Source organism: Coregonus clupeaformis, chromosome 24, assembly GCF_020615455.1.
Source record: "Coregonus clupeaformis isolate EN_2021a chromosome 24, ASM2061545v1, whole genome shotgun sequence".
NCBI classification, from domain to species: domain Eukaryota; kingdom Metazoa; phylum Chordata; class Actinopteri; order Salmoniformes; family Salmonidae; genus Coregonus; species Coregonus clupeaformis.
This window is the reverse complement of record NC_059215.1, coordinates 4726292-4753791: the sequence shown is the minus strand read 5'-3', so window position 1 is coordinate 4753791 and position 27500 is coordinate 4726292. Positions and strand designations below refer to the sequence as shown.

Sequence of the window (27500 nt, the reverse complement as noted above, 5' to 3'; positions counted from 1 at the left end):
GGGCCATTAGATGCTTGCTAGCTGGGTTAAGGTTAGGGTATAGGCGGCAGGCCTCTAGGGGCCGTTAGATGCTTGCTAGCTGGGTTAAGGTTAGGCTATAGGGGGCAGGCCTCTAGGGGCCATTAGATGCTTGCTAGCTGGGTTAAGGTTAGGCTATAAGGGGCCATTAGATGCTTGCTAGCTGGGTTAAGGTTAGGGTATAGGCGGCAGGCCTCTAGGGGCCATTAGATGCTTGCTAGCTGGGTTAAGGTTAGGGTATAGGCGGCAGGCCTCTAGGGGCCATTAGATGCTTGCTAGCTGGGTTAAGGTTAGGGTATAGGCGGCAGGCCTCTAGGGGCCATTAGATGCTTGCTAGCTGGGTTAAGGTTAGGGTATAGGCGGCAGGCCTCTAGGGGCCATTAGATGCTTGCTAGCTGGGTTAAGGTTAGGCTATAGGGGGCAGGCCTCTAAGGGCCGTTACTAAGGTTGGCTACATTTTAGTCATTTAGCAGACGCTCTTTTCCAGAGCGACTTACAGTTAGTGCATACATTTTTTTTTTCATACTGGCCCTCCGTGGGAGACGAACCCACAACCCTGGCGTTGCAAGCGCCGTGCTCTACCAACTGAGCTACACGGGGCCCTAAACTACTGAGTAGAGTTCAAAAGGCACTCACACTTAAACCATGTAAAACAAATACCAAGCATCTAAGATATTAAAATATTTGTCTATATTTAATTGCACACTTGATTAGTGAACACAAAACATCACAGGTGCTAAAAGGTGCAAACAGAGAGGTTTTGTCTGTATTCCATCACCAGTGCTCTACAGGGCCATACAGAAAGTTCAGGCAACTTTTAGAATTTCAAATATTGTTTTCTAATGCAAGACGTTCAGTTACATAGCATTAATTAAATATTCTCCGTGTAATGTTAACGGGGAGCTAAAATGGCTGCTATAGGATGTTGTAGTGTCATGTACAGTGGGGAGAACAAGTATTTGATACACTGCCAATTTTGCAGGTTTTCCTACTTACAAAGCATGTAGAGGTCTGTAATTTTTATCATAGGTACACTTCAACTGTGAGAGACGGAATCTAAAACAAAAATCCAGAAAATCACATTGTATGATTTTTAAGTAATTCATTTGCATTTTATTGCATGACATAAGTATTTGATCACCTACCAACCAGTAAGAATTCCGGCTCTCACAGACCTGTTAGTTTTTCTTTAAGAAGCCCTCCTGTTCTCCACTCATTACCTGTATTAACTGCACCTGTTTGAAATCGTTACCTGTATAAAAGACACCCGTCCACACACAACATCAAACAGACTCCAACCTCTCCACAATGGCCAAGAACAGAGAGCTGTGTAAGGACATCAGGGATAAAATTGTAGACCTGCACAAGGCTGGGATGGGCTACAGGACAATAGGCAAGCAGCTTGGTGAGAAGGCAACAACTGTTGGCGCAATTATTAGAAAATGTAAGAAGTTCAAGATGATGGTCAATCACCCTCGGTCTGGGGCTCCATGCAAGATCTCACCTCGTGGGGCATCAATGATCATGAGGAAGGTGAGGGATCAGCCCAGAACTACACGGCAGGACCTGGTCAATGACCTGAAGAGAGCTGGGACCACAGTCTCAAAGAAAACCATTAGTAACACATTATGCCGTCATGGATTAAAATCCTGCAGCGCACGCAAGGTCCCCCTGCTCAAGCCAGCGCATGTCCAGGCCCGTCTGAAGTTTGCCAATGACCATCTGGATGATCCAGAGGAGGAATGGGAGAAGGTCATGTGGTCTGATGAGACAAAAATAGAGCTTTTTGGTCTAAACTCCACTCGCCGTGTTTGGAGGAAGAAGAAGGGTGAGTACAACCCCAAGAACACCATCCCAACCGTGAAGCATGGAGGTGGAAACATCATTCTTTGGGGATACTATTCTGCAAAGGGGACAGGACAACTGCACCGTATTGAGGGGAGGATGGATGGGGCCATGTATCGCGAGATCTTGGCCAACAACCTCCTTCCCTCAGTAAGAGCATTGAAGATGGGTCGTGGCTGGGTCTTCCAGCATGACAACGACCCGAAACACACAGCCAGGGCAACTAAGGAGTGGCTCCGTAAGAAGCATCTCAAGGTCCTGTAGTGGCCTAGCCAGTCTCCAGACCTGAACCCAATAGAAAATATTTGGATGGAGCTGAAAGTCCGTATTGCTCAGCGACAGCCCCGAAACCTGAAGGATCTGGAGAAGGTCTGTATGGAGGAGTGGGCCAAAATCCCTGCTGCAGTGTGTGCAAACCTGGTCAAGACCTACAGGAAACATATGATCTCTGTAATTGCAAACAAAGGTTTCTGTACCAAATATTAAGTTCTGCTTTTCTGATGTATCAAATACTTATGTCATGCAATAAAATGCAAATTAATTACTTAAAAATCATACAATGTGATTTTCTGGATTTTTGTTTTAGATTCCGTCTCTCACAGTTGAAGTGAACCCATGATAAAAATTACAGACCTCTACATGCTTTGTAAGTAGGAAAACCTGCAAAATTGGCAGTGTATCAAATACTTGTTCTCCCCACTGTAAATACATCATGATGCAGAAACCTCAATGTCCCAACTCTGTTAATATATTTACATTTTAGTCATTTAGCAGACGCTCTTATCCAGAGCGACTTACAGGAGCAATTAGGGTTAAGTGCCTTGCTTAAGGACACATCGACAGATTTTTTTCACATAGTCGGCTCGGGGATTAGAACCAGCGACCTTTCGGTTACTGGCACAACGCTCTTACCCACTAAGCTACCTGTCTCTGATGCTGTACCAACCTGAGAGCAGTCAGACTAAGGATGTGGGTGGGGGGGTGTGCCCCCTCTCTGTAGAGGCTGGGCAGGAGGGATGTGTGGAGGGCCTCAACATTCATGCCGACAGGAAGCTCCATATCCACCTCCTCTGGGTCCCCCTGGTGCTCATTCTGGGTGAAGGAATGGTTGGTTTGAGGTTTTTCCAAGGACATGAAAGGGAGTTTTCCCAGCGTTGTCGTTGAGGTGCGTTTGTTTTTCGAAGATGGCAAATGGCCAAAGTTGATAGATGTCATTGATTGTTCAAGGAGACGAGAGAGGGAAGGATATAGAAAGCAGATGAGAAAAAGGTAGCATTACCTCAAACATAAGACAAAAATATGAATAACACTAGATGGCGACAAAAAACCTTCAACACCAATTTTACATTTCCTGAAGTTAGATTATGGTATTTGAAATGTGAAATAATTACGGATCTTGTTATTGAGCAATCAATCTACAATGTTGTAGCTTTCTCTATTGGGTCATTGATTTATCTGGAAGATAAATGTTTCTGTAGCTCTCTATCTCATCCTACTATCTTTCCTGTCACTATCTGTCTCATCCTCCTATCTTTCCTGTAGCTCTCTATCTAATCATCCATTCTTTCCTGTAGCTCTCTGTCTCATCCTCCAATATGTCCTATAGCTCTCTGTCTCATCCTCCTATCTTTCCTGTACCTCTCTGTCTCATCCTCTTATTTTTCATGTAGCTCTCTGTCTCATCCTCCTATCTTTCCTGTACCTCTCTGTCTCATCCTCCATTCTTTTCTGTAGCTCTCTATCTCATCCTCTAATATTTTCTGTACCTCTCTGTCTCATCATCCTATCTTTCCTGTAGCTCTATATCTCATCCTGCTATATTTCCTTTAGATTTCTATCTCATCCTCCTATCTTTCCTGTAGCTCTCTTTCTCATCCTCCAATCTTTTCTGTTGCTCTCTGTCTCATCCTCTTATATTTTCTGTACCTCTCTGTCTCATCATCCTATCTTTCCTGTACCTCTCTATCTCATCATCCCATCTTTCATGTAGCTCTCTATGTCATCCTCCTGTCTTTCCTGTAGCTCTCTATCTCATCCAACTATAGCTCTCTATCTCATCTACTTATCTTTCCTGTAGCTCTCCATCTCATCATCCTATCTTTCCTCTAGCTCTCTGTCTCATCCTCCTATCTTTCCTGTAGCTCTCTGTGTCATCCTCCTATCTTTCCTGTACCTCTTTGTCTCATCCTCCATTTCTTCCTGTAGCTCTCTGTCTCATCCTCCTATATTTCCTGTACCTCTCTGTCTCATCCTCCATTCATTCCTGTAGCTCTCTATCTCATACTCTTATATTTTCTGTACCTCTCTGACTCATCATCCTATCTTTCCTGTAGCTCTATATCTCATCCTGCTATATTTCCTTTAGATTTCTATCTCATCCTCCTATCTTTCCTGTAGCTCTCTTTCTCATCCTCCAATCTTTTCTGTTGCTCTCTATCTCATCCTCCTATCTTTCCTGTACCTCTCTATCTCATCCTCCTATCTTTCCTGTAGCTCTCTATCTCATCCTTCTTTCTTTCCTGTAGCTCACTGTCTCATCCTCCTATCGTTTCTGTAGCTCTCTATCTCATCCTCCTATCTTTCCTGTCGCTATCTGTCTCATCCTCCTATCTTTCCTCTAGCTCTCAAGCTCATTCTCCTATCTTTCATCTAGCTCTATGTCTCATCTTCCATTATTTCCTGTAGATCTCTGTCTCATCTTCTTATCATTCCTGTAGCTCTCTATCTCATTCTCCTATCTTTCCTGTAGCTCTCTATCTCATCCTCCTATATTTCATGGAGCTCTCTGTGTCATCCCCCTATCTTTCCTGTAGCTCTCAATCTCATCCTTCCTTCTTTCCTGTAGCTCACTATCTCATCCTCCTATCGTTTCTGTAGCTCTCTATCTCATCCTACTATCTTTCCTGTCACTATCTGTCTCATCCTCCTATCTTTCCTGTAGCTCTCTATCTAATCATCCATTCTTTCCTGTAGCTCTCTGTCTCATCCTCCAATATGTCCTATAGCTCTCGGTCTCATCCTCCTATCTTTCCTGTACCTCTCTGTCTCATCCTCTTATTTTTCATGTAGCTCTCTGTCTCATCCTCCTATCTTTCCTGTACCTCTCTGTCTCATCCTCCATTCTTTTCTGTAGCTCTCTATCTCATCCTCTAATATTTTCTCTACCTCTCTGTCTCATCATCCTATCTTTCCTGTAGCTCTATATCTCATCCTGCTATATTTCCTTTAGATTTCTATCTCATCCTCCTATCTTTCCTGTAGCTCTCTTTCTCATCCTCCAATCTTTTCTGTTGCTCTCTATCTCATCCTCTTATATTTTCTGTACCTCTCTGTCTCATCATCCTATCTTTCCTGTACCTCTCTATCTCATCATCCTATCTTTCATGTAGCTCTCTATGTCATCCTCCTGTCTTTCCTGTAGCTCTCTATCTCATCCAACTATAGCTCTCTATCTCATCTACTTATCTTTCCTGTAGCTCTCCATCTCATCATCCTATCTTTCCTCTAGCTCTCTGTCTCATCCTCCTATCTTTCCTGTAGCTCTCTGTCTCATCCTCCTATCTTTCCTGTACCTCTTTGTCTCATCCTCCATTTCTTCCTGTAGCTCTCTGTCTCATCTTCCTATCATTCCTGTAGCTCTCTATCTCATCTTCCTATCTTTCCTGTAGCTATCTATCTAATCCTACTATCTTTCCTGTACCTCTCTGTTTCATCCTCCGATCTTTCCTGTAGCTCTCTATCTCATCCGACTATATTTCCTTTAGATCTCTATCTCCTCCTCCTATCTTTCATGTAGTTCTCTATGTCATCCTCCTATGTTTCCTGTAGCTCTCTATCTCATCATCCTATATTTCCTCTAGCTCTCTGTCTCATCCTCCATTCTATCCTGTAGCTCTCTATCTCATTGTGAAATATTCCTTTAGCTCTCTATCTCATCCTCCTATCTTTCCTGTAGCTCTCTATCTCATCCTCCATTTTTTCTATAGCTCTCTATTTCATCCTCCTATCTTTCCTGTAGCTCTCTGTCTCATCCTCCTATCTTTCCTTTAGCTATCTGTCTCATTATCCTATCTTTCCTGTAGCTCTCTGTCTCATCCTAAAATATTTGCTGTAGGTCTCTATCTCATCCTCCTATCTTTTATGTAGCTCTCTATCCCATCCTCCTATCTTTCCTGTAGCTCTCTATCTCATCCTGCTATCTTTCCTGTAGCTCTCTATCTCATCCTCCTATCTTTCCTGTAGCTATCTGTCTCATCCTCCTATCTTTTCTGTAGCTCTCTATCTCATCCTCCTATCTTCCCTGTAGCTATCTGTCTCATCCTCCTATCTTTTCTGTAGCTTTCTGTATCATTCTCCTATCCTTCCTGTACCTTTTCTGTCTCATCCTCCTATCTTTCCTGTAGCTCTCTATCTCATCCTCCATTATATCCTGTAGCTCTGTAGCTCATCCTCCATTACTTCCTGTAGCTCTCTATCTCATCCCTATATCTTCCTGTAGCTCTCTGTCTCATCTTCTTATTTGTCCTTTAGCTCTGTATCTCTACCTCCTATCTTTCCTGTAGCTCTCTTTCTCATCCTCCTATCTTTCCTGTAGCTCTCTATCTCATCCTCCTATATTTTATGGAGCTCTCTGTGTCATCCCCCTATCTTTCCTGTAGCTCTCAATCTCATCCTTCTTTCTTTCCTGTAGCTCACTGTCTCATCCTCCTATCGTTTCTGTAGCTCTCTATCTCATCCTCCTATCTTTCCTGTCGCTCTCAAGCTCATATCTTTCCTCTAGCTCTCGGTCTCATCTTTCATTATTTCCTGTAGCTCTCTGTCTCATCTTCCTATCATTCCTGTAGCTCTTTATCTCATCCTCCTATCTTTCCTGTAGCTCTCTATCTCATCCTCCTATATTTCATAGAGCTCTCTGTGTCATCCCCCTATCTTTCCTGTAGCTCTCAATCTCATCCTTCTTTCTTTCCTGTAGCTCACTGTCTCATCCTCCTATATTTCATGGAGCTCTCTATCTCATCCTCCTATCTTTCCTGTAGCTCTCTATCTCATCCTCCTATATTTCATGGAGCTCTCTATCTCATCCTACTATCTTTCCTGTCGCTATCTGTCTCATCCTCCTATCTTTCCTGTAGCTCTCTATCTAATCATCCATTCTTTCCTGTAGCTCTCTGTCTCATCCTCCAATATTTCCTATAGCTCTCTGTCTCATCCTCCTATCTTTCATGTACCTCTCTGTCTCATCCTCCTATTTTTCATGTAGCTCTCTGTCTCATCCTCCTATCTTTCCTGTACCTCTCTGTCTCATCCTCCATTCATTCCTGTAGCTCTCTATCTCATACTCTTATATTTTCTGTACCTCTCTGACTCATCATCCTATCTTTCCTGTAGCTCTATATCTCATCCTGCTATATTTCCTTTAGATTTCTATCTCATCCTCCTATCTTTCCTGTAGCTCTCTTTCTCATCCTCCAATCTTTTCTGTTGCTCTCTATCTCATCCTCTTATATTTTCTGTACCTCTCTGTCTCATCATCCTATCTTTCCTGTACCTCTCTATCTCATCCTCCTATTTTTCCTGTAGCTCTCTGTTTCATCCTCTGATTTTTCCTGTACCTCTCTGTCTCATCCTACTATATTTCCTTTAGATCTCTATCTCATCCAACTATAGCTCTCTATCTCATCCTCTTATCTTCCTGTAGCTCTCTATCTCATCATCCTATCTTTCCTCTAGCTCTCTGTCTCATTCTCCATTTCTTCCTGTAGCTCTCTGTCTCATCTTCCTATCATTCCTGTAGCTCTCTATCTCATCTTCCTATCTTTCCTGTAGCTCTCTATCTAATCCTACTATCTTTCCTGTACCTCTCTGTCTCATCCTCCTATCTTTCATGTAGCTCTCTATGTCATCCTCCTGTCTTTCCTGTAGCTCTCTATGTCATCCTCCTGTCTTTTATGTAGCTCTCTATGTCATCCTCCTATCTTTCCTGTAGCTCTCTGTCTCATCCTCCTATCTTTCCTGTACCTCTTTGTCTCATCCTCCATTTCTTCCTGTAGCTCTCTGTCTCATCTTCCTATCATTCCTGTAGCTCTCTATCTCATCTTCCTATCTTTCCTGTAGCTATCTATCTAATCCTACTATCTTTCCTGTACCTCTCTGTTTCATCCTCCGATCTTTCCTGTAGCTCTCTATATCATCCGACTATATTTCCTTTAGATCTCTATCTCCTCCTCCTATCTTTCATGTAGTTCTCTATGTCATCCTCCTATGTTTCCTGTAGCTCTCTATCTCATCATCCTATATTTCCTCTAGCTCTCTGTCTCATCCTCCATTCTATCCTGTAGCTCTCTATCTCATTGTGAAATATTCCTTTAGCTCTCTATCTCATCCTCCTATCTTTCCTGTAGCTCTCTATGTCATCCTCCATTTTTTCTGTAGCTCTCTATTTCATCCTCCTATCTTTCCTGTAGCTCTCTGTCTCATCCTCCTATCTTTCCTTTAGCTATCTGTCTCATTATCCTATCTTTCCTGTAGCTCTCTGTCTCATCCTAAAATATTTGCTGTAGGTCTCTATCTCATCCTCCTATCTTTTATGTAGCTCTCTATCCCATCCTCCTATCTTTCCTGTAGCTCTCTATCTCATCCTGCTATCTTTCCTGTAGCTCTCTATCTCATCCTCCTATCTTTCCTGTAGCTATCTGTCTCATCCTCCTATCTTTTCTGTAGCTCTCTATCTCATCCTCCTATCTTCCCTGTAGCTATCTGTCTCATCCTCCTATCTTTTCTGTAGCTTTCTGTATCATTCTCCTATCCTTCCTGTACCTTTTCGGTCTCATCCTCCTATCTTTCCTGTAGCTCTCTATCTCATCCTCCATTATATCCTGTAGCTCTGTAGCTCATCCTCCATTACTTCCTGTAGCTCTCTATCTCATCCCTATATCTTCCTGTAGCTCTCTGTCTCATCTTCTTATTTGTCCTTTAGCTCTGTATCTCTACCTCCTATCTTTCCTGTAGCTCTCTTTCTCATCCTCCTATCTTTCCTGTAGCTCTCTATCTCATCCTCCTATATTTTATGGAGCTCTCTGTGTCATCCCCCTATCTTTCCTGTAGCTCTCAATCTCATCCTTCTTTCTTTCCTGTAGCTCACTGTCTCATCCTCCTATCGTTTCTGTAGCTCTCTATCTCATCCTCCTATCTTTCCTGTCGCTCTCAAGCTCATATCTTTCCTCTAGCTCTCGGTCTCATCTTTCATTATTTCCTGTAGCTCTCTGTCTCATCTTCCTATCATTCCTGTAGCTCTTTATCTCATCCTCCTATCTTTCCTGTAGCTCTCTATCTCATCCTCCTATATTTCATGGAGCTCTCTGTGTCATCCCCCTATCTTTCCTGTAGCTCTCAATCTCATCCTTCTTTCTTTCCTGTAGCTCACTGTCTCATCCTCCTATCTTTCCTGTAGCTCTCAAGCTCATTCTCCTATCTTTCCTCTAGCTCTCTGTCTCATCTTCCATTATTTCCTGTAGTTCTCTGTCTCATCTTCCTATCATTCCTGTAGCTCTCTATCTCATCCTCCTATCTTTCCTGTAGCTCTCTATCTCATCCTCCTATATTTCATGGAGCTCTCTATCTCATCCTACTATCTTTCCTGTCGCTATCTGTCTCATCCTCCTATCTTTCCTGTAGCTCTCTATCTAATCATCCATTCTTTCCTGTAGCTCTCTGTCTCATCCTCCAATATTTCCTATAGCTCTCTGTCTCATCCTCCTATCTTTCATGTACCTCTCTGTCTCATCCTCCTATTTTTCATGTAGCTCTCTGTCTCATCCTCCTATCTTTCCTGTACCTCTCTGTCTCATCCTCCATTCATTCCTGTAGCTCTCTATCTCATACTCTTATATTTTCTGTACCTCTCTGACTCATCATCCTATCTTTCCTGTAGCTCTATATCTCATCCTGCTATATTTCCTTTAGATTTCTATCTCATCCTCCTATCTTTCCTGTAGCTCTCTTTCTCATCCTCCAATCTTTTCTGTTGCTCTCTATCTCATCCTCTTATATTTTCTGTACCTCTCTGTCTCATCATCCTATCTTTCCTGTACCTCTCTATCTCATCCTCCTATTTTTCCTGTAGCTCTCTGTTTCATCCTCTGATTTTTCCTGTACCTCTCTGTCTCATCCTACTATATTTCCTTTAGATCTCTATCTCATCCAACTATAGCTCTCTATCTCATCCTCTTATCTTCCTGTAGCTCTCTATCTCATCATCCTATCTTTCCTCTAGCTCTCTGTCTCATTCTCCATTTCTTCCTGTAGCTCTCTGTCTCATCTTCCTATCATTCCTGTAGCTCTCTATCTCATCTTCCTATCTTTCCTGTAGCTCTCTATCTAATCCTACTATCTTTCCTGTACCTCTCTGTCTCATCCTCCTATCTTTCATGTAGCTCTCTATGTCATCCTCCTGTCTTTCCTGTAGCTCTCTATGTCATCCTCCTGTCTTTTATGTAGCTCTCTATGTCATCCTCCTATCTTTCCTGTAGCTCTCTGTCTCATCCTCCTATCTTTTCTGTAGCTCTCTATGTCATCCTCCTATGTTTCCTGTAGCTCTCTGTCTCATCCTCCTATCTTTTCTGTAGCTCTCTATGTCATCCTCCTATGTTTCCTGTAGCTCTCTGTCTCATCCTCCTATCTTTCCTGTAGCTCTCTATCTCATCCTACTATCTTTCCTCTAGCTCTCTGTCTCATCCTCCATTCTATTCTGTAGCTCTCTGTCTCATCCTCCATTCTATTCTGTAGCTCTCTGTCTCATCCTCCATTACTTCCTGTAACTCTCTGTCTCATCCTCCTATCTTTCCTGTACCTCTCTGTCTCATCTCTCCATTCTTTCCTCTCCCTCTCTCTATCATCCATTCACCTGTATTTTCATTATTTCCCCCCTCTGTCTCCCTGTCCCCCTGCATTTGATGCTAGAAAATCATTTCTAGATTTGTTAGTTATTTACATTTATACATTTGTACATTTTAGTCATTTAGCAGACGCTCTTATCCAGAGCGACTTACAGTTAGTGAGTGCAGACATTTTTCATACTGGCCCCCCGTGGGAATTGAACCCACAACCGTGGCATTGCAAAAGCCACGCTCTACCAACTGAACTACACGGGGCCGCACAGGTTATCTATTTGTTGTGGAGATCTGATAGTAGAAATGTCACTGTTTCCTAAACATTGTCTTTCACAGTGAGTGATCTCTTATTCTGAGTAATGACGTGTAAATATGCACTCAGACCAGTTTTCCCTTCAGTCAGCAGATTTGGGAAATCCCTTTGGGGATATTGTTGTCATGGTGAAAGATTTATCGAGGCTTACCAGGTGTATGTATACCTTAAAGACTGTGTGTGTGGATGTAAGCTAGAGAGAGTGAATGTCTTGAGTTTGTGTATTTGTGTGTGTGTGTATTTACAGATATAGGATTTTAATTTGAGACAGGTTGTTGCAGCAGAAAAATAATTATGCAGCTACATAAAAATGCGAATTATTATGTGGATTATAATTAACGGACATTTTTGTAGGGGTTGATCCATTTTTCATTAGGGCAAATCAAGACTAAAATGTCTAAGTGGAAATTACTTTAAGCCTTATTAAAACTCAAACACACTACATCTGTACAATAGAATAACAAAACATTAGGAATACAGTGGGGAAAAAAAGTATTTAGTCAGCCACCAATTGTGTAAATTCTCCCACTTAAAAAGATGAGAGAGGCCTGTAATTTTCATCATAGGTACACGTCAACTATGACAGACAAAATGAGATTTAAAAAAAATAAAAAATCACATTGTAGGATTTTTAATGAATTTATTTACAAATGATGGTGGAAAATAAGTATTTGGTCAATAACAAAAGTTTCTCAATACTTTGTTATATACCCTTTGTTGGCAATGACACAGGTCAAACGTTTTCTGTAAGTCTTCACAAGGTTTTCACACACTCTTGCTGGTATTTTGGCCCATTCCTCCATGCAGATCTCCTCTAGAGCAGTGATGTTTTGGGGCTGTCGCTGGGCAACACGGACTTTCAACTCCCTCCAAAGATTTTCTATGGGGTTGAGATCTGGAGACTGGCTAGGCCACTCCAGGACCTTGAAATGCTTCTTACGAAGCCACTCCTTCATTGCCCGGGCGGTGTGTTTGGGATCATTGTCATGCTGAAAGACCCAACCACGTTTCATCTTCAATGCCCTTGCTGATGGAAGGAGGTTTTCACTCAAAATCTCACGATACATGGCCCCATTCATTCTTTCCTTTACACAGATCAGTCGTCCTGGTCCCTTTGCAGAAAAACAGCCCCAAAGCATGATGTTTCCAACCCCATGCTTCACAGTAGGTATGGTGTTATTTGGATGCAACTCAGCATTCTTTGTCCTCCAAACACGACGAGTTGAGTTTTTACCAAAAGGTTATATTTTGGTTTCATCTGACCATATGACATTCTCCCAATCCTCTTCTGGATCATCCAAATGCACTCTAGCAAACTTCAGACGGGCCTGGACATGTACTGGCTTAAGCAGGAGGACACGTCTGGCACTGTGGATTTGAGTCCCTGGCGGCGTAGTCTGTTACTGATGGTAGGCTTTGTTACTTTGGTCCCAGCTCTCTGCAGGTCATTCACTAGGTCCCCCCGTGTGGTTCTGGGATTTTTGCTCACCGTTCTTGTGATAATTTTGACCCCACGGGGTGAGATCTTGCGTGGAGCCCCAGATCGAGGGAGATTATCAGTGGTCTTGTATGTCTTCCATTTCCTAATAATTGCTCCCACAGTTGATTTCTTCAAACCAAGCTGCTTACCTATTGCAGATTCAGTCTTCCCAGCCTGGTGCAGGTCTACAATTTTGTTTCTGGTGTCCTTTGACAGCTCTTTGGTCTTGGCCATAGTGGAGTTTGGAGTGTGACTGTTTGAGGTTGTGGACAGGTGTCTTTTATACTGATAACAAGTTCAAACAGGTGCCATTAATACAGGTAACGAGTGGAGGACAGAGGAGCCTCTTAAAGAAGAAGTTACAGGTCTGTGAGAGCCAGAAATCTTGCTTGTTTGTAGGTGACCAAATACTTATTTTCCACCATAATTTGCAAATAAATTCATAAAAAATCCTACAATGTGATTTTCAGGATTTTTTTTCCTCAATTTGTCTGTCATAGTTGACGTGTACCTATGATGAAAATTACAGGCCTCTCTCATCTTTTTAAGTGGGAGAACTTGCACAATTGGTGGCTGACTAAATACTTTTTTCCCCCACTGTATCTTCCTAATATTGACTTGAACAGCCTCAATTCGTCAGGGCATGGACTCTACAAGGTTGAAAGCATACCACAGGGATGCCGGCCCATGGTTATGTTATTTATGTACAAAGTTGGCTGGATGTCCTTTGGGTGGTGGACCATTCTTGATACACAAGGGAAGCTGTTGAGCGTGACAAACCCAGCAGCGTTGCAGTTTTTTGACACAAACCGGTGCGCCTGGCACCTACTACCATACCCCCGTTCAAAGGCACTTACATATTTTGTCTTGCCTCATTCACCCTCTGAATGGCACACATACACAATCCATGTCTCGATTGAAAATCCTTCTTTAACCTGTCTCCTCCCCTTCATCTACACTGAATGAAGTGGATTTAACAAGTGACATCAATTAGGGATCATAGCTTTCACCTGGATTCACCTGGTCAGTCTATGTCATGGAAACAGCAGGTGTTCTTAATGTATTTCAGCACAAAACAACAACAACAACAAAATCCCCATAATCCCTCTCCAAACACCCTCTTACATGGTCCTTCCTGCCGGATATGAGCTAGTGATTTAAGGATTTGTGTGGCAGTAAAATATGTGTGTGTGTGTGTGTGTGTGTGTGTGTGTGTGTGTGTGTGTGTGTGTGTGTGTGTGTGTGTGTGTGTGTGTGTGTGTGTGTGTGTATACCTCAATGTCAGGTCTGGCCAGCAGCAGTGAGAAGTTGATGCTGTCCTCTCTGGTCAGAATGGCCACCGCCTCTTCTCTGTTCTGGATATCAACACCATTTATCTAGTGGGAGACAGGAAGACATGATGGACTGTTCTGGATATCAACACCATTTATCTAGTGGGAGACAGGAAGACATGATGGACTGTTCTGGATATCAACACCATTTATCTAGTGGGAGACAGGAAGACATGATGGACTGTTCTGGATATCAACACCATTTATCTAGTGGGAGACAGGAAGACATGATGGACTGTTCTGGATATCAACACCATTTATCTAGTGGGAGACAGGAAGGAAGACATGATGGACTGTTCTGGATATCAACACCATTTATCTAGTGGGGGACGGGAAGACATGATGGACTGTTCTGGATATCAACACCATTTATCTAGTGGGAGACAGGAAGGAAGACATGATGGACTGTTCTGGATATCAACACCATTTATCTAGTGGGGGACGGGAAGACATGATGGACTGTTCTGGATATCAACACCATTTATCTAGTGGGAGACAGGAAGGAAGACATGATGGACTGTTCTGGATATCAACACCATTTATCTAGTGGGAGACAGGAAGGAAGACATGATGGACTGTTCTGGATATCAACACCATTTATCTAGTGGGGGACGGGAAGACATGATGGACTGTGGGATGTTTATACAAACTGCTTAAAACATTAAGGAGTCAATATGATTCAATATCCAGGGTTGGGGTCAATTAGAGTGAATAAGGAACATTGGAGTGGGATTGTATTGATGTATTGATTAATGAATTGACAATATCATCCCCACTTCTAAAAATGTAAACAGAAAAGCTCATGATTCTACTGAGCAGTTCCTGAATTGTGCTTAAACACGTTGACATGCTTTTACATCCATTCTGTCTCAGCTCAAATTAAATCAAATCACAAGTCACATGCTTCGTACACAACAGGTGTAGACTAACAGTGAAATGCTTACTTACTCAACAATGAGGAGAGAACAAAATTAAATAATAACACAAGGAATAAATACACAATGAGTAATGATAACTTGGCTATATACACAGGGTGGCAGTACCGAGTGAATGTGCAGGGGTACCAGGTAATTGAGGTAGATATGTACATAAACACTATATATACAAAAGTATGTGGAGATCCCTTCAAATGAGTGGATTCGGCTATTCCAGCCACACCTGTTGCTGACAGGTGTATAAAATCGAGCACACAGCCATGCAATCTCCATAGACAAACATTGGTGGTAAAATGGCCTTACTGAAGAGCTCAGTGACTTTCACTGTGGTACCATCATACGATGCCACCTTTTCCAACAAGTCAGTTCGTCAAATTTCTGCCCTGCTAGAGCTGCCCCGGTCAACTGTAAGTGCTGCTATTGTGAAGTGGAAACATCTAGGAGCAACAACGGCTGAGTGAAGTGGTAGGCCACACAAGTTCACAGAAAGGGACCGCCGAGTGCTGAAGCGCGTAGTGCGTAAAAATTGTCTGTCCTCGGTTGCAACACTCAGTACTGAGTTCCAAACTGCCTCTGGAAGCAACAACAGCACAATAACTGTTCTTCAGGAGCTTAATGAAATGGGTTTCCATGGCTGAGCAGCCGCACACAAGCCTCAGATCACCATGCGCAATGACAAGAGTCAGCTGGAGTGGTGTAAAGCTCACCGCCATTGGACTCTGGAACAGTGGAAACGCGTTTGGCGGATGTCAGGAGAACGCTACATGCCCCAATGCATAGTGCCAACTGTAAAGTTTGGTGGAGGAGGAATAATGGTCTGGGGCTGTTTTTCATGGTTCGGGCTACGCCCCTTAGTTCCAGTGAAGTTAAATCTGAACACTACAGTATACAATGACATTCTAGATGATTCTGTCCTTCCAACTTTGTGGTAACAGTTTGGGGAAGGACCTTTCCTGATTCAACATGACAATGCCCCCGTTCACAAAGCGAGGGCCATACAGAAATGGTTTGTCGAGATCGGTGTGGAAGAACTTGACTGGCATGCACAGAGCCCTGACCTCAACCCCATCAAACACCAGTCGCCGACTGCGAGCCAGGCCTGTTCGCCTAACATCAGTGCCCGACCTCACTAATGCTCTTGTGGCTGAATGGAAGCAAGTCCCCGTAGCAATGTTCCAACATCTAGTGGAAAGCCTTCCCAGAAGAGTGGAGGCTGTTATAGCAGCAAAGGGGGGACCAACTCCATATTAATGCCCATGATTTTGGAATGAGATGTTCGACGAGCAGGTGTCCACATACATTTGGTCATGTAGTGTAGGTAGGGATAAAGTGACTAAGCATCACGATAGATAGTAAGCAGTAGCAGCAGCGTATGTGATGAGTGAAAACAGTTAGTGCAAAAGGGGGTCAATGCAGATAGTCCGGGTAGCTATTTGATGAGCTATTTAGTAGTCTTATGGCTTGGGGGTAGAAGCTGTTCAGGGTCCTGTTGGTTCCAGACTAGGTGTATCGTTACTGCTTGCCGTGCGGTAGCAGAGAGAACAGTCTATGACTAGGGTGGCTGGAGACTTGGGACAATTTTTAGGGCCTTCCTCTGACACCGCCTGGTATAGAGGTCCTGGATGGCAGGAAGCTTGGCCCCAGTTATGTACTGGGCCGTACGTACTACCCTCTGTAGCGTTTTGGGGTCGGAGGCTGAGCAGTTGCATTATGAAGCGGTGATGCAACCAGTCAAGCTGCTCTCGATGGTGCTGCTAAGAGCTTTTTGAGGATCTGAGGGTCCATGCCAAATCTTTTCAGCCTCCTGAGGGGGAAAAGGTGCTGCCGTGCCCTCTTCACGGCTGTGTTGGTGTGTGGACCATAGTATTTTCTTAGTGATATGGACACTGAGGAACTTGAAGCTCTCGACCCGCTCCACTACAGCCCCGTCGATGTGGATCGGTGCGTGCTCGGCCCTCCATTTCCTGTAATCCACGATCAGCTCCATCGTCTTGCTGACATTGAGGGAGAGGTTGTTCTCCTGGCATCACACTGCAAGGTCACTGACCTCCTCCCTATAGGCTGGCACATCGTTGTCTGTCATTTTGTATTTGTATTTATTAAGGATCCTCATTAGCTGTTGCCAAGACAGCAGCTACTCTTCCTGATGTCCATCAACATTAAGGCAGTTACATATATATTTTTTTTTATATGACATGGCATTACATTTCAAAACACTTTTCACAACACATTAAGTGTGTTCCCTCAGGCCACTACTCTACTATCACATATCTGCATTACAAAATTGTGTGCGTGGAGTGCGTGTCTTATCATGTGTATGTGTGTCTGTGCCTGTGTGTGTGTGTCTCTTCACAGTCCATAAGGTGTATTTATTTCTGTTTTTTAAATATGATTCTACTTCTTGCATCAGTTACCTGATGTGGAATAGAGTTCCATGTAGTCATGGCTCTATGTAGTACCTTGTACCCCCCATAGTCTGTTCTGGACTTGGGGACTGTGAAGAGACCTCTGGTGGCATGTCTTGTGGGGTATGCATGGGTGTCTGAGCTGTGTGCTGGTAGTATAAACAGACACCTCAGCAGTGCATTCAGTCAAGTAAACACCTCTTACAAAAACAAGTAGTAATGAAGTCAATCTCTCCCCCACTTTGAGCCATGAGAGATTTAGCTCTCCGTTTACATTTAAGGACCAGTCGTGCTACCATGTTCTGAGACATTTGTAATTTTCCGAGGTCCCTCTTTGTGGCACCTGACCACACGACTGAACAGTAGACCAGGTGCATCAAAACTAGAGCCTGTAGGACCTGCCTTGTTTATGGTTAAAAAGGAAGAACAACACTTTATTGTGGACAGGCTTCTCCCAAAAGTTAGCTACTGTTGTATCAACATGTTTTGACCATGATTGTTTACAATCCAGGGTTACTCCAAGCAGTTGAGTCATCTTAACTAGCTCAATTTCAACATAATTTATTATTAAAAGATTTAGTTGAGGTTTAGGGTTTAGTGAATGATTTGTCCCAAATGTAGTGCTTTTAGTTTTTGAAATATTTAGGACTAACTTATTCCTTGCCACCCATTCTGAAACTAACTGTTACAGTGATTTCACTCGCTGTAGTAGCTGACGTGGAGTCATCCGCATACATAGACACACTGACTTTACTCAATGCCAGTGGCATGTCATTAGTAAAGATTGAAAAAGTAAAGGGCCTAGACAGCTGCCCTGGGGAATTCCTGATTCTACCTGGATTATTTTGGAGAGGCTTTGAAGCATCTGACCCTTTTTTTCAATTTTTGCCTAAAATGACAAACCCAAATCTAACTGCCTGTAGCTCAGGACCTGAAGCAAGGATGTGCATATTCTTGATACCATTTGAAAGGAAACACTTTGAAGTTTGTGGAAATGTGAAATTAATGTAGGAGAATATAACACATTAGATCTGGTAAAAGATAATACAAACAAAAAAACATGCGTTTTTTGATTTTCTTTTTTACATCATCTTTGAAATGCAAGAGAAAGGCCACAATATAGTATTGCAGTTTAGGAGCAAATTCGATTTTGGCCACTAGATGGCAGCAGTGTGTGTGCAAAGTTTCAGATTGATCCAGTGAAGCGTTGCAATACTGGACTATTTTGTATCAAGTTTGCCCAAATGTGCCGAATTGGTCAATTGATACATTTTCAAGTACGTGACTATAGAGAACATACATTTTGTATTAAACATATCATTTTTGTAAGTTTACACACTCCCAGGAATATCATATATGATGGATCATTAGCTTATACACTAACTTTCACACATCTAGATGGCCGGGCGGGGTGGATGTGGAGCCAGAGACAGTAGGAGTTCAAACTGTAGAACCCAGTTCCTACATTTGAATATAAAAATTGATTTTATCAACCAAAACTATGCTACATTTTATCTCTGGGACCCTTAGGATGACAAATCAGAGCAAGATTACTGAATGTAAGTACATTATTTACCTTCAGAGGTGAATGTATCAAACCAGTTGCCGTGATACGTTTTTTGTTGTTGTGCACTCTCCTCAAACAATAGCATGGTCTTTTTTCACTGTAATAGCTACTGTAAATTGGACAGTGCAGTTAGATTAACAAGAATGTAAGCTTTCTGCCCATATAAGACATGTCTATGTCCTGGAAAGTTTGCTGTTACTTACAACAGTCATGCTAATCACATTAGCGCACGTTAACTCAACCGTAGCGTATACGGGACACCGATCCCGTAGAGGTTAAAGAGCACCCTCTGTGTTCTGTTAGACAGTTAACTCTTTATATCAGTAATTGGGGTTTTACTATTCTTGGGTAGCGGAATAACTTTAGCTTCCCTCCTGGCCTGTAGGCTTAGATTGAACAGATGGCAAATAGGAGTGACAATATCGTCCGCTATCATCCTCAGTAATTTTCCATCCAAGTTGGCAGACCCCGGTGGCTTGTCATTGTTGATAGATAACAATCATTTTTTCACCTCTTCCATGCTCACTTTATGGAATTTAGAATTACAATGCTTGTCTTTCATAATTTGTTCAGTTATACTTGGATGTGTAGTGTCAGCATTTGTTGCTGGCATGTCATGCCTAAGTTTGCTAATCTTGCCATTGAAAAAATAATTAAAGTAATTGGCAATATCAGTGGGTTTTGTGATGAATTAGCCATCTGATTCAATGAATGATGGAGCTGAGTTTGCCTTTTTGCTCAAATTTGCATTTAAGGTGCTCCAACGTTTTTTTACTATCATTTTTTATATCATTTATCTTTGTTTCATAGTGTAGTTTCTTCTTTTTATTCAGTTTAGTCACATGATTTCTCAATTTGCAGTACGTTTGCCAATCGGTTGTGCAGCCAGACTTATTTGCCATTCCTTTTGCCTCATCCATCTCAACCATACAATTTTAATATTCCTCATCAATCCACAGGGATTTAACAGTTTTTACAGTCATTTTCTTAATGGGTGCATGCTTATTAGTAACTGGAAAAAGCCATCGAGTTGGATAGCTTTGGGGGGTATTTTGTCCGAGAGCCATGTTTCTGAAAAACAAAGAATATTGCAGTTCTGAGAGTCCCGCAATCGGAGGTCATCCATCTTATTATCAAGTACATTGGCCAATAGAATGGAGGGAAGAGGTGGCCGGTTTTTCCCTTCGCCTTAATCTCTCTAGGATCCCCCCCTCTCTTGCCTAATTCTTGTAACGCCAGAGTTTCCTCTTGGGTATCCCGAAAATTAGATTGGAATTACAGAGAGAGCCCAGGGCAGATGAGTCGAAGTAGAAGCTGGAATTGGGGTAAGTAACTGGCGATCTGATGTTCAACAGTTATTGTCAGTTGGAAAAAAATAATAGCGGATACATTTCTTAAAATAAACACAAAATAGCTGGGTCAATGGCCATCCAGTACGGCGCCATCTTATGACACGTATGAATTATTATTATTATTATTACGTCCTGGTCCATTGTAAGCAGAACGTCCAGAGCTGCCGACTCGTTGAAGTAGAAATTGTCAACAAAATCAAAGGTTAGTGATCGCTGTTCTGATGTCCAGAAGCTGTTTTTGGTCATAGGAAATGATGGCGGAGAAATTATGTACAAAAAAAGTGAACATCAGCATTTAAAAAAAACTAAAATAGGAGGATTGGTCAGGAGCAATACGGCATCATCAGTGATGCTGTCATCAAATCAACATTTATTGGTCGCGTACACATACGTTATCGGCGGTGCAAGGAAATGCTAATATTTCTAGCTCCACCAGCGTAGTAATACCTAACAATATACACTAATCCCCCCAAAAGTAAGAAAGGAACTAAGAAATATCAGAACGTAAATATGACATTTACGTAAGTATTCAGACCCTTTCCTCATGTACTTTGTTGAAGCACATTTGGCAGCGATTACAGACTCAAGTCTTCTTGAGTATGACGCTACAAGTTTGGCACACCTGTATTTCTCCCGTTCTTCTCTGCAGATCCTCTCAAGCTCTGTCAGGTTGGATGGGGAGCGTCGCTGCAGAGCTATTTTCAGGTCTCTTCAGAGATGTTCGATCGGGTTCAAGTCCGGGCTCTGGCTGGGCCACTCAAGGACATTCAGAGACTTGTCCCAAAGCCACTCCTGCGTTGTCTTGGCGGTGTGTTTAGGATCGTTGTCCTGCTGAAAGGTGAATCATTGCCCCAGTCTGAAATCCTGAGCGTTCTGGAGTAGGTTTTCATCAAGGATCTCTGTTTTTTGCTCCGTTCATCTTTCCCTCAATCCTGACTAGTCTCCCAGTCCCTGCCACTGAAAAACATCTCCACAGCATGATGCTGCCACAACCATGCTTCACCGTAAGGATGGTGCCAGGTTTCCTCCAGACATGACGCTTGGCATTCAGGCTAAAGAGTTCAATCTTGGTTTCATCACACCAGAGAATCTTGTTTCTCACGGTCTGAGAGTCCTTTTGGAAAACTCCAAGAGGGCTGTCATATGCCATTTACTGAGGAGTGGCTTCTGTCTGGCCACTCTACCATAAAGGCCTGATGGTTGTCCTTCTGGAAGGTTCTCCCATCTCCACAGAGGGGAGGCCCTTCTCCCCCGATTGCTCAGTTTGGCCGGGCGGCCAGCTCTAGGAAGAGTCTTGGTGGTTCCAAACTTCTTCCATTTAAGAATGATGGAGGCCGCTGATCTGATCTCCATCACCTAGGACTTGACATGGATTAAGTAGATTAATCAAATCTCACATTGTTATCAATTTCTACTCAATCTGCATGCTTTCTCAGTCAGCTTTAACTGTATCTGCACTCGTAGATCAAGTTATTTCTCGAGTTGGGCTCTGGGATATAACAGCTGTTGAGTATCTGTTTTTATGGTGGACTGTGGAGGAGAGGGGTTGAGTGTGTTGGAGTATGTGAGTATGTGCGTGTGTGCTTGTCTGACGTCTGTTGTGGGGGTGGGGATGTTGGGGGGAGGGTATGGGATGGACCGCAGGAATTATTTGCTGGGATAATGATTACTTGTCAAGGAATTAAATGTAATACAATGGCAATCCGGGTTATATGTTAGAATCCTACGCGTGAACTGCCGACATTATTACGCATATTAATTGATAATGATGAAAAATAGGATATGCATAATTAAAAAATAAATAAATAGATATATATATATAGAGGTGAAAGCATTGGAAATGCTTTTGGCGGTTGACCTGCTTTTGTTTTGTGGGTGGCACTATGTGCTGTTTTCGATGGATGGGTCCTGGCCTCTCGGGGCCTTAGGGATACGGAGGGACGTGGGTGGGATGCTGATCACGGCGATGACGGCTCAACTTGGGATGGGAAGGGGCTTTAGCGGGGAATTAGTGGAGAACAATTGAAGGGCTACTCCGTAGCAATGCAAATATCACGGTACAGCTATATCGACACTCAATCATTACGCTATTTTTTATTGGTAAATTTACAAACATATATAATGATAAATAGACTTGAAACTTGTATCTCATTATGGTGTATGGTGAAATAAGTATAGCCAGTTATAATTGTAATGGCTTAGCTGATAATAACAAAAGAAGAACAATATTTACATGGCTCAAAGAGAAGGAATATAATATCTATTGTATACAGGAAACTCATTCAACAATTCGAGATGAAGTAGCGTGGAAAAAAGAATGGGGGAAATATACTTCTCCCATGGGCAAAGAAATTCAAAAGGGGTGATGATATTAATTAATAGTAATTTCGATCCAAATGTGCAAATTGTACAAATAGATACACAAGGTAGATGGATTATTTTAAATATGTTATTGGACCATAAACAGATATGGCTCATTAACCTTTATGGACCAAATAATGATGATCCACAATTCTTTGACAATATATATAATAAATTATCAAGCCTGCAAGCAACTCAAGACAATATTATTATGGTGGGGGATTATAATACTGTTTTAAATAGCTCAATGGACCGTAAAAGGAAATCACACCACAAACAATCACCCACATGCTCTTAAGGAAATTGTGAATGTCATGGATACATTAGAACTAGTAGATATATGGAGGCTTAAATATACTGATCTAGTGAGATATACATGGCGGAGACTGAATCAAGCTAGTCGTCTTGACTTCTTTCTTATCTCATTCTCGTTGGCACCAAAAGTAAAAAAGTGTTGATAGGGGACAGAATGCGGTCAGACCATCATGTAATAGGCATATATATTACTCTTACTGAATTTCCACGTGGGCGAGGATATTGGAAATTTAATCAAAGCCTATTGGATGATAATTTATTTATAATTAGAACAAAGGAATTTATAACTGATTTTTTCCAACATAACAGAGGTACAGCGAATCCCCTTATTGTATGGGACACCTTTAAATGTGCCTTTAGAGGCCATGCAATTCAGTACTCATCTCGAAAACAAAAGCAATTTAGGTCAAAAGAGTTTATACTAAGAAAGGAAATAGAAAGTCTAACAGAACAGATAGATGGCAATAAAAACTGTAACATAGAGGCTCAGAATAAATTAGAGGAAAAACAAAAAGAAATGGAGAAACTTATTCAAGAAAGATCAAGTGTAACATATTATAAAAATAAAGCAAACTGGATGGAATATGGGGAAAAATGCACAAAATTCTTTTTTAATCTTCAACATAGGAATGCTACCAAAAAGAACTTAATGAAACTGGTTACAATTGACGGAGTCACCCATGATTCACCAAATGACATTTTGAAGGAAGAAACAAAGTACTTTAAGCATATGTTTTCTTTTCAGTCACCTCCATCTCCTCTAACTGAAGCTAATTGTAGAGATTTTTTTCTATTGATAATGTCAAATTAACAGCCACACAGAAAGACTCATGTGAAGGTGAAATTACAGAGGAGGAACTTCTGGATGCAATTAAAGACTTTAAGTCTGGGAAAACTCCAGGGTTGGATGGCATACCAGTCGAGGTATACCAAACCTTTTTTGATATACTAAGAGGACCGTTATTAGCATGTTTTAACCACTCCTATGTAAATGGTAGATTATCTGACACTCAAGAAGAAGGACTGATCTCATTATTACTGAAACAGGATACAAGTGGAAAATATAAAGATCCAGTCCATTTACAAAATTGGAGGCCCCTTACACTTCAGTGTTGTGATGCAAAAATCCTAGCAAAATGTATAGCGCATAGAATTAAAAAGGTATTGCCGGATATTATTCATTCTAATCAGACAGGTTTTTTACATGGAAGATACATTGGAGATAATATAAGGCAAGTATTGGAAACATTAGAACACTATGGAAAATATGGGAAACCAGGCCTGCTATTCATAGCAGACTTCGAAAAAGGCATTTGATAAAGTTCGACTGGGGTTTATATATAAATGCCTGGAGCATTTCAATTTTGGAGAATCTCTTATAAAATGGGTCAAAATCATGTATAGTAACCCTAGGTGTAAAATAGTAAATAATGGCTATTTCTCAGAAAGTTTTAAACTGTCAAGAGGAGTGAAACAAGGTTGTCCACTATCGGCATATCTATTTATTGTGGCCATCGAGATGTTAGCGATTAAAATCAGATCTAATAATAATATCAGAGGATTAGAAATAAAGACCTTAAAAACAAAGGTGGCATTGTACGCTGATGATTCATGTTTTTTTTAAAATCCACAACTAGAATCCCTCCACAGCCTCATAGAGGATCTAGATACATTTTCTAACCTCTCTGGATTACAACCAAATTATGACAAATGTACTATATTACGTATTGGATCACTAAAAAATACAATTTTTACATTACCATGTAGTTTACCAATAAAATGGTCTGATGGTGATGTGGATATACTCGGAATACATATCCCAAAGGAAATAAATGATCTCACTTCAATAAATTTTAATAGAAAATTAGCAAAAATAGATAAGATCTTACTACCATGGAAAGGAAAATACCTGTCAATTTGTGGAAAAATCACCCTGATTAACTCATTAGTATTATCACAGTTTACCTATTTGCTTATGGTCTTGCCTACGCCTAGCGAACAGTTTTTTAAATTATATGAGAAAAAAATATTCAATTTTATTTGGAACGGCAAGCCAGACAAAATTAAAAGAGCATATTTATATAATGAATATGAATTCGGAGGACAGAAATTATTAAATATTAAAGCATTAGACCTATCACTAAAAGCTTCAGTCTTACAAAAAGTTATACTTAAATCCGAACTGGTTCTCAAGCAAATTAGTAAGATTGTCTCACCCAATGTTCAAGAAAGGCCTTTTTCCCTTTATTCAGATTACAACCTCACACTTTCAGTTATTTGAAAAGGAAATAATCTCCCAAATGTCACTATTTCTAAAACAAGCCATAGAAAGTTGGTTGCAATTTCAATTTAATCCTCCAGAAACGACAGAACAAATAATGCAACAAATATTGTGGTTAAATTCAAATATACTAATTGACAAAAAACCTTTATTTTTTGACAGAATGTTTAAAAAAGGTATAATCTTTGTAAATGATATCATCGGTAGGACTGGTGGAGTTATGACGCACATGCAGCTAACAAAAACATATGGAAATGTCTGCTCTACCCAAAATTACAACCAAATAATGGCAGCATTACCGCAAAAATGGAAGAGGAAAGTGGAAGGGGGAGAAAGTAAGGAACTTGTCTGTCGGCCTTGCATTAAAGAACATAATTGGTTAAGGAAAACTGTGATAAATAAAAAAATATATCAGTTTCACTTAAGGACCAAAGGATTGACAGCCGTCCCATATAGATTGCAAAATAGTTGGGAAGAGATCTTTGATGTACCGATCCCATGGCATAGTGTTTATGAACTGACACGCAAAAGCGACACCGGATTCAAAAATTAGAATCTTTCAATTTAAATTACTATATAAAATCCTTGCTACCAATAGAATGTTATTTATATGGGGGATACAATCTTCCCAGCTCTGCAGATTTTGCTGTGAAGAGACGGAATCATTGGACCATTTGTTTTGGTTCTGTCCATTTGTAGCTTGTTTTTGGACACTGGTCCAGGAATGGCTAAAGGATTGCAATATTTACCTGGAACTAACCTTGCAGATAGCATTACTGGGTGATCTGAAAAGTCATAGTCAATCAATCAATAATATAATAATACTTTTAGCAAAGCTGTTTATTTTTAACTCTCAATCTGTAGAAGCAATGAGAATAGAAAGGTTCAGAATTATTGTAAAACATCACAGCACGGTTGAAATATATATGGCAAATAGAAATCCGATATGGATGGTGTTAAGAGATAGATGGGAGGTATTGAATAGAGTTGAAGGATGGGACTAATAACAAATAACAACAAATAATAACAAAGATAGCTAATAATGTAAAGCATACTGTGTCCATAATAAGTATATAGGCTGTATGTTGGGAGCTTTTGGGAAAGAGCACAGTTAGAAAGATATGGCATATAGAAGCAAACCGGATGGACATCATGAAAACGATCGGAGAGGTTGAGAGTAGAAGTAGTTCAGGAGCAAAAAATTAATAAATAATAATAATAATAATAATGATATATATGTATGTATGTATATGTATATATATATGTATATATATAATAGAATTATTGTAAAATTAACTGTGTCCATAAGGTGTAGATAGTAAGTATAGACCGGAAGTAGAGACCTGGGCATTGTTGTTCACTAATTTACTCCAAGTAGGGAAAGGATGGTGGGGTTGAAAAGTAATAAAGGGGAGTATATATATAAAAAAATTAAAAAAATAAAAAAATAAAAAATGGGGGGATTGGAAGTGATGCAGACAATTACATTGATAGAAGATACAATCTATCTGCAATATTAAGCTGATCCATTTCCCCAAAAAAAAAAAAAAAAAAAAAAAAAAGAATGATGGAGGCCGCTGTGTTCTTGGGGACCGTCAATGCTGCATAACTTTTTTTGGTACCCTTCCCCAGATCTGTGCCTAAACACAATCCTGTCTCGGAGCTCTACAGACAATTCCTTCGACCGCATGGCTTGGTTTTTGCTATGACATGCACTGTCAACTGTGGGACCTTATATAGACAGGTGTGTGCCTTTCCAAATCATGTCCAATCAGTTGAATTTACCACAGGTGGACACCAATCAAGTTGTAGAAACATCTCAAGGATGGTCAATGGAAACAGGAAGCACCTGAGCTCAATTTCGAGTCTCATAGCAAAGGGTCTGAATACTTATGTAAATAAGGATATTTCTAATATTATTATTATAATTTTTTGCAAAAATGTCTAAAAACCTGTTTCACTTCGTCATTATGGGGTATTGTGTGTAGATTCATGAGGATTTTTATTTATCTAATCCAGTTTAGAATAAGGCTGTAAAGTAACAAAATGTTGAAAAAGTCAAGGGGTCTGAATACTTTCTGAATGCACTGTATACATCAATGTATATAATAAACATTATTTAAGTGACCAGTGTTCAATGACTATGTACATAGGGCAGCAGTCTCTAAGGTGCAGGGTAGAGTACCGGATGGTTGGGAACAAGAAACCAACATCAGTGGTAACCATGGTGATACGAAGCAGTGACGGGCCATTATTTCCAACTCCCCGACAGGCAGCTCACAGAGACTTTTATCGTGTTGATTAAAAGTTGCGTCATCCTTCATTCCAGCTCCTCTATTTTTAGGCAGAGCTGTCAGCCTGTCACTGGGGCGCTCTCTCTCTCTCTCTCTCTCTCTCTCTCTCTCTCTC

General features: G+C 41.1%; 1 protein-coding gene and 1 long non-coding RNA gene across 2 annotated transcripts in view; one reads left to right on the top strand and one right to left on the bottom strand.

Annotated features, from left to right (window-relative positions):
* Window positions 1-434, top strand: part of LOC123481836 — a 960-nt gene extending 526 nt beyond the window's left edge. Inside the window, exon 3 of the long non-coding RNA XR_006657339.1 lies at window positions 192-434. This is a non-coding gene — a long non-coding RNA (uncharacterized LOC123481836). The remainder of the gene's footprint in view (window positions 1-191) is intronic.
* Window positions 1-27500, bottom strand: part of LOC121537770 (PDZ domain-containing protein 4-like) — a 75877-nt gene that overhangs the window by 6027 nt on the left and 42350 nt on the right. Inside the window, exons 7-8 of the mRNA XM_045206991.1 lie at window positions 13819-13920; window positions 2810-2955 (exon numbers count right to left, since the gene is read on the bottom strand). Of these exons, the coding sequence (XP_045062926.1) occupies window positions 2810-2955; window positions 13819-13920 (248 nt within the window). The remainder of the gene's footprint in view (window positions 1-2809; window positions 2956-13818; window positions 13921-27500) is intronic.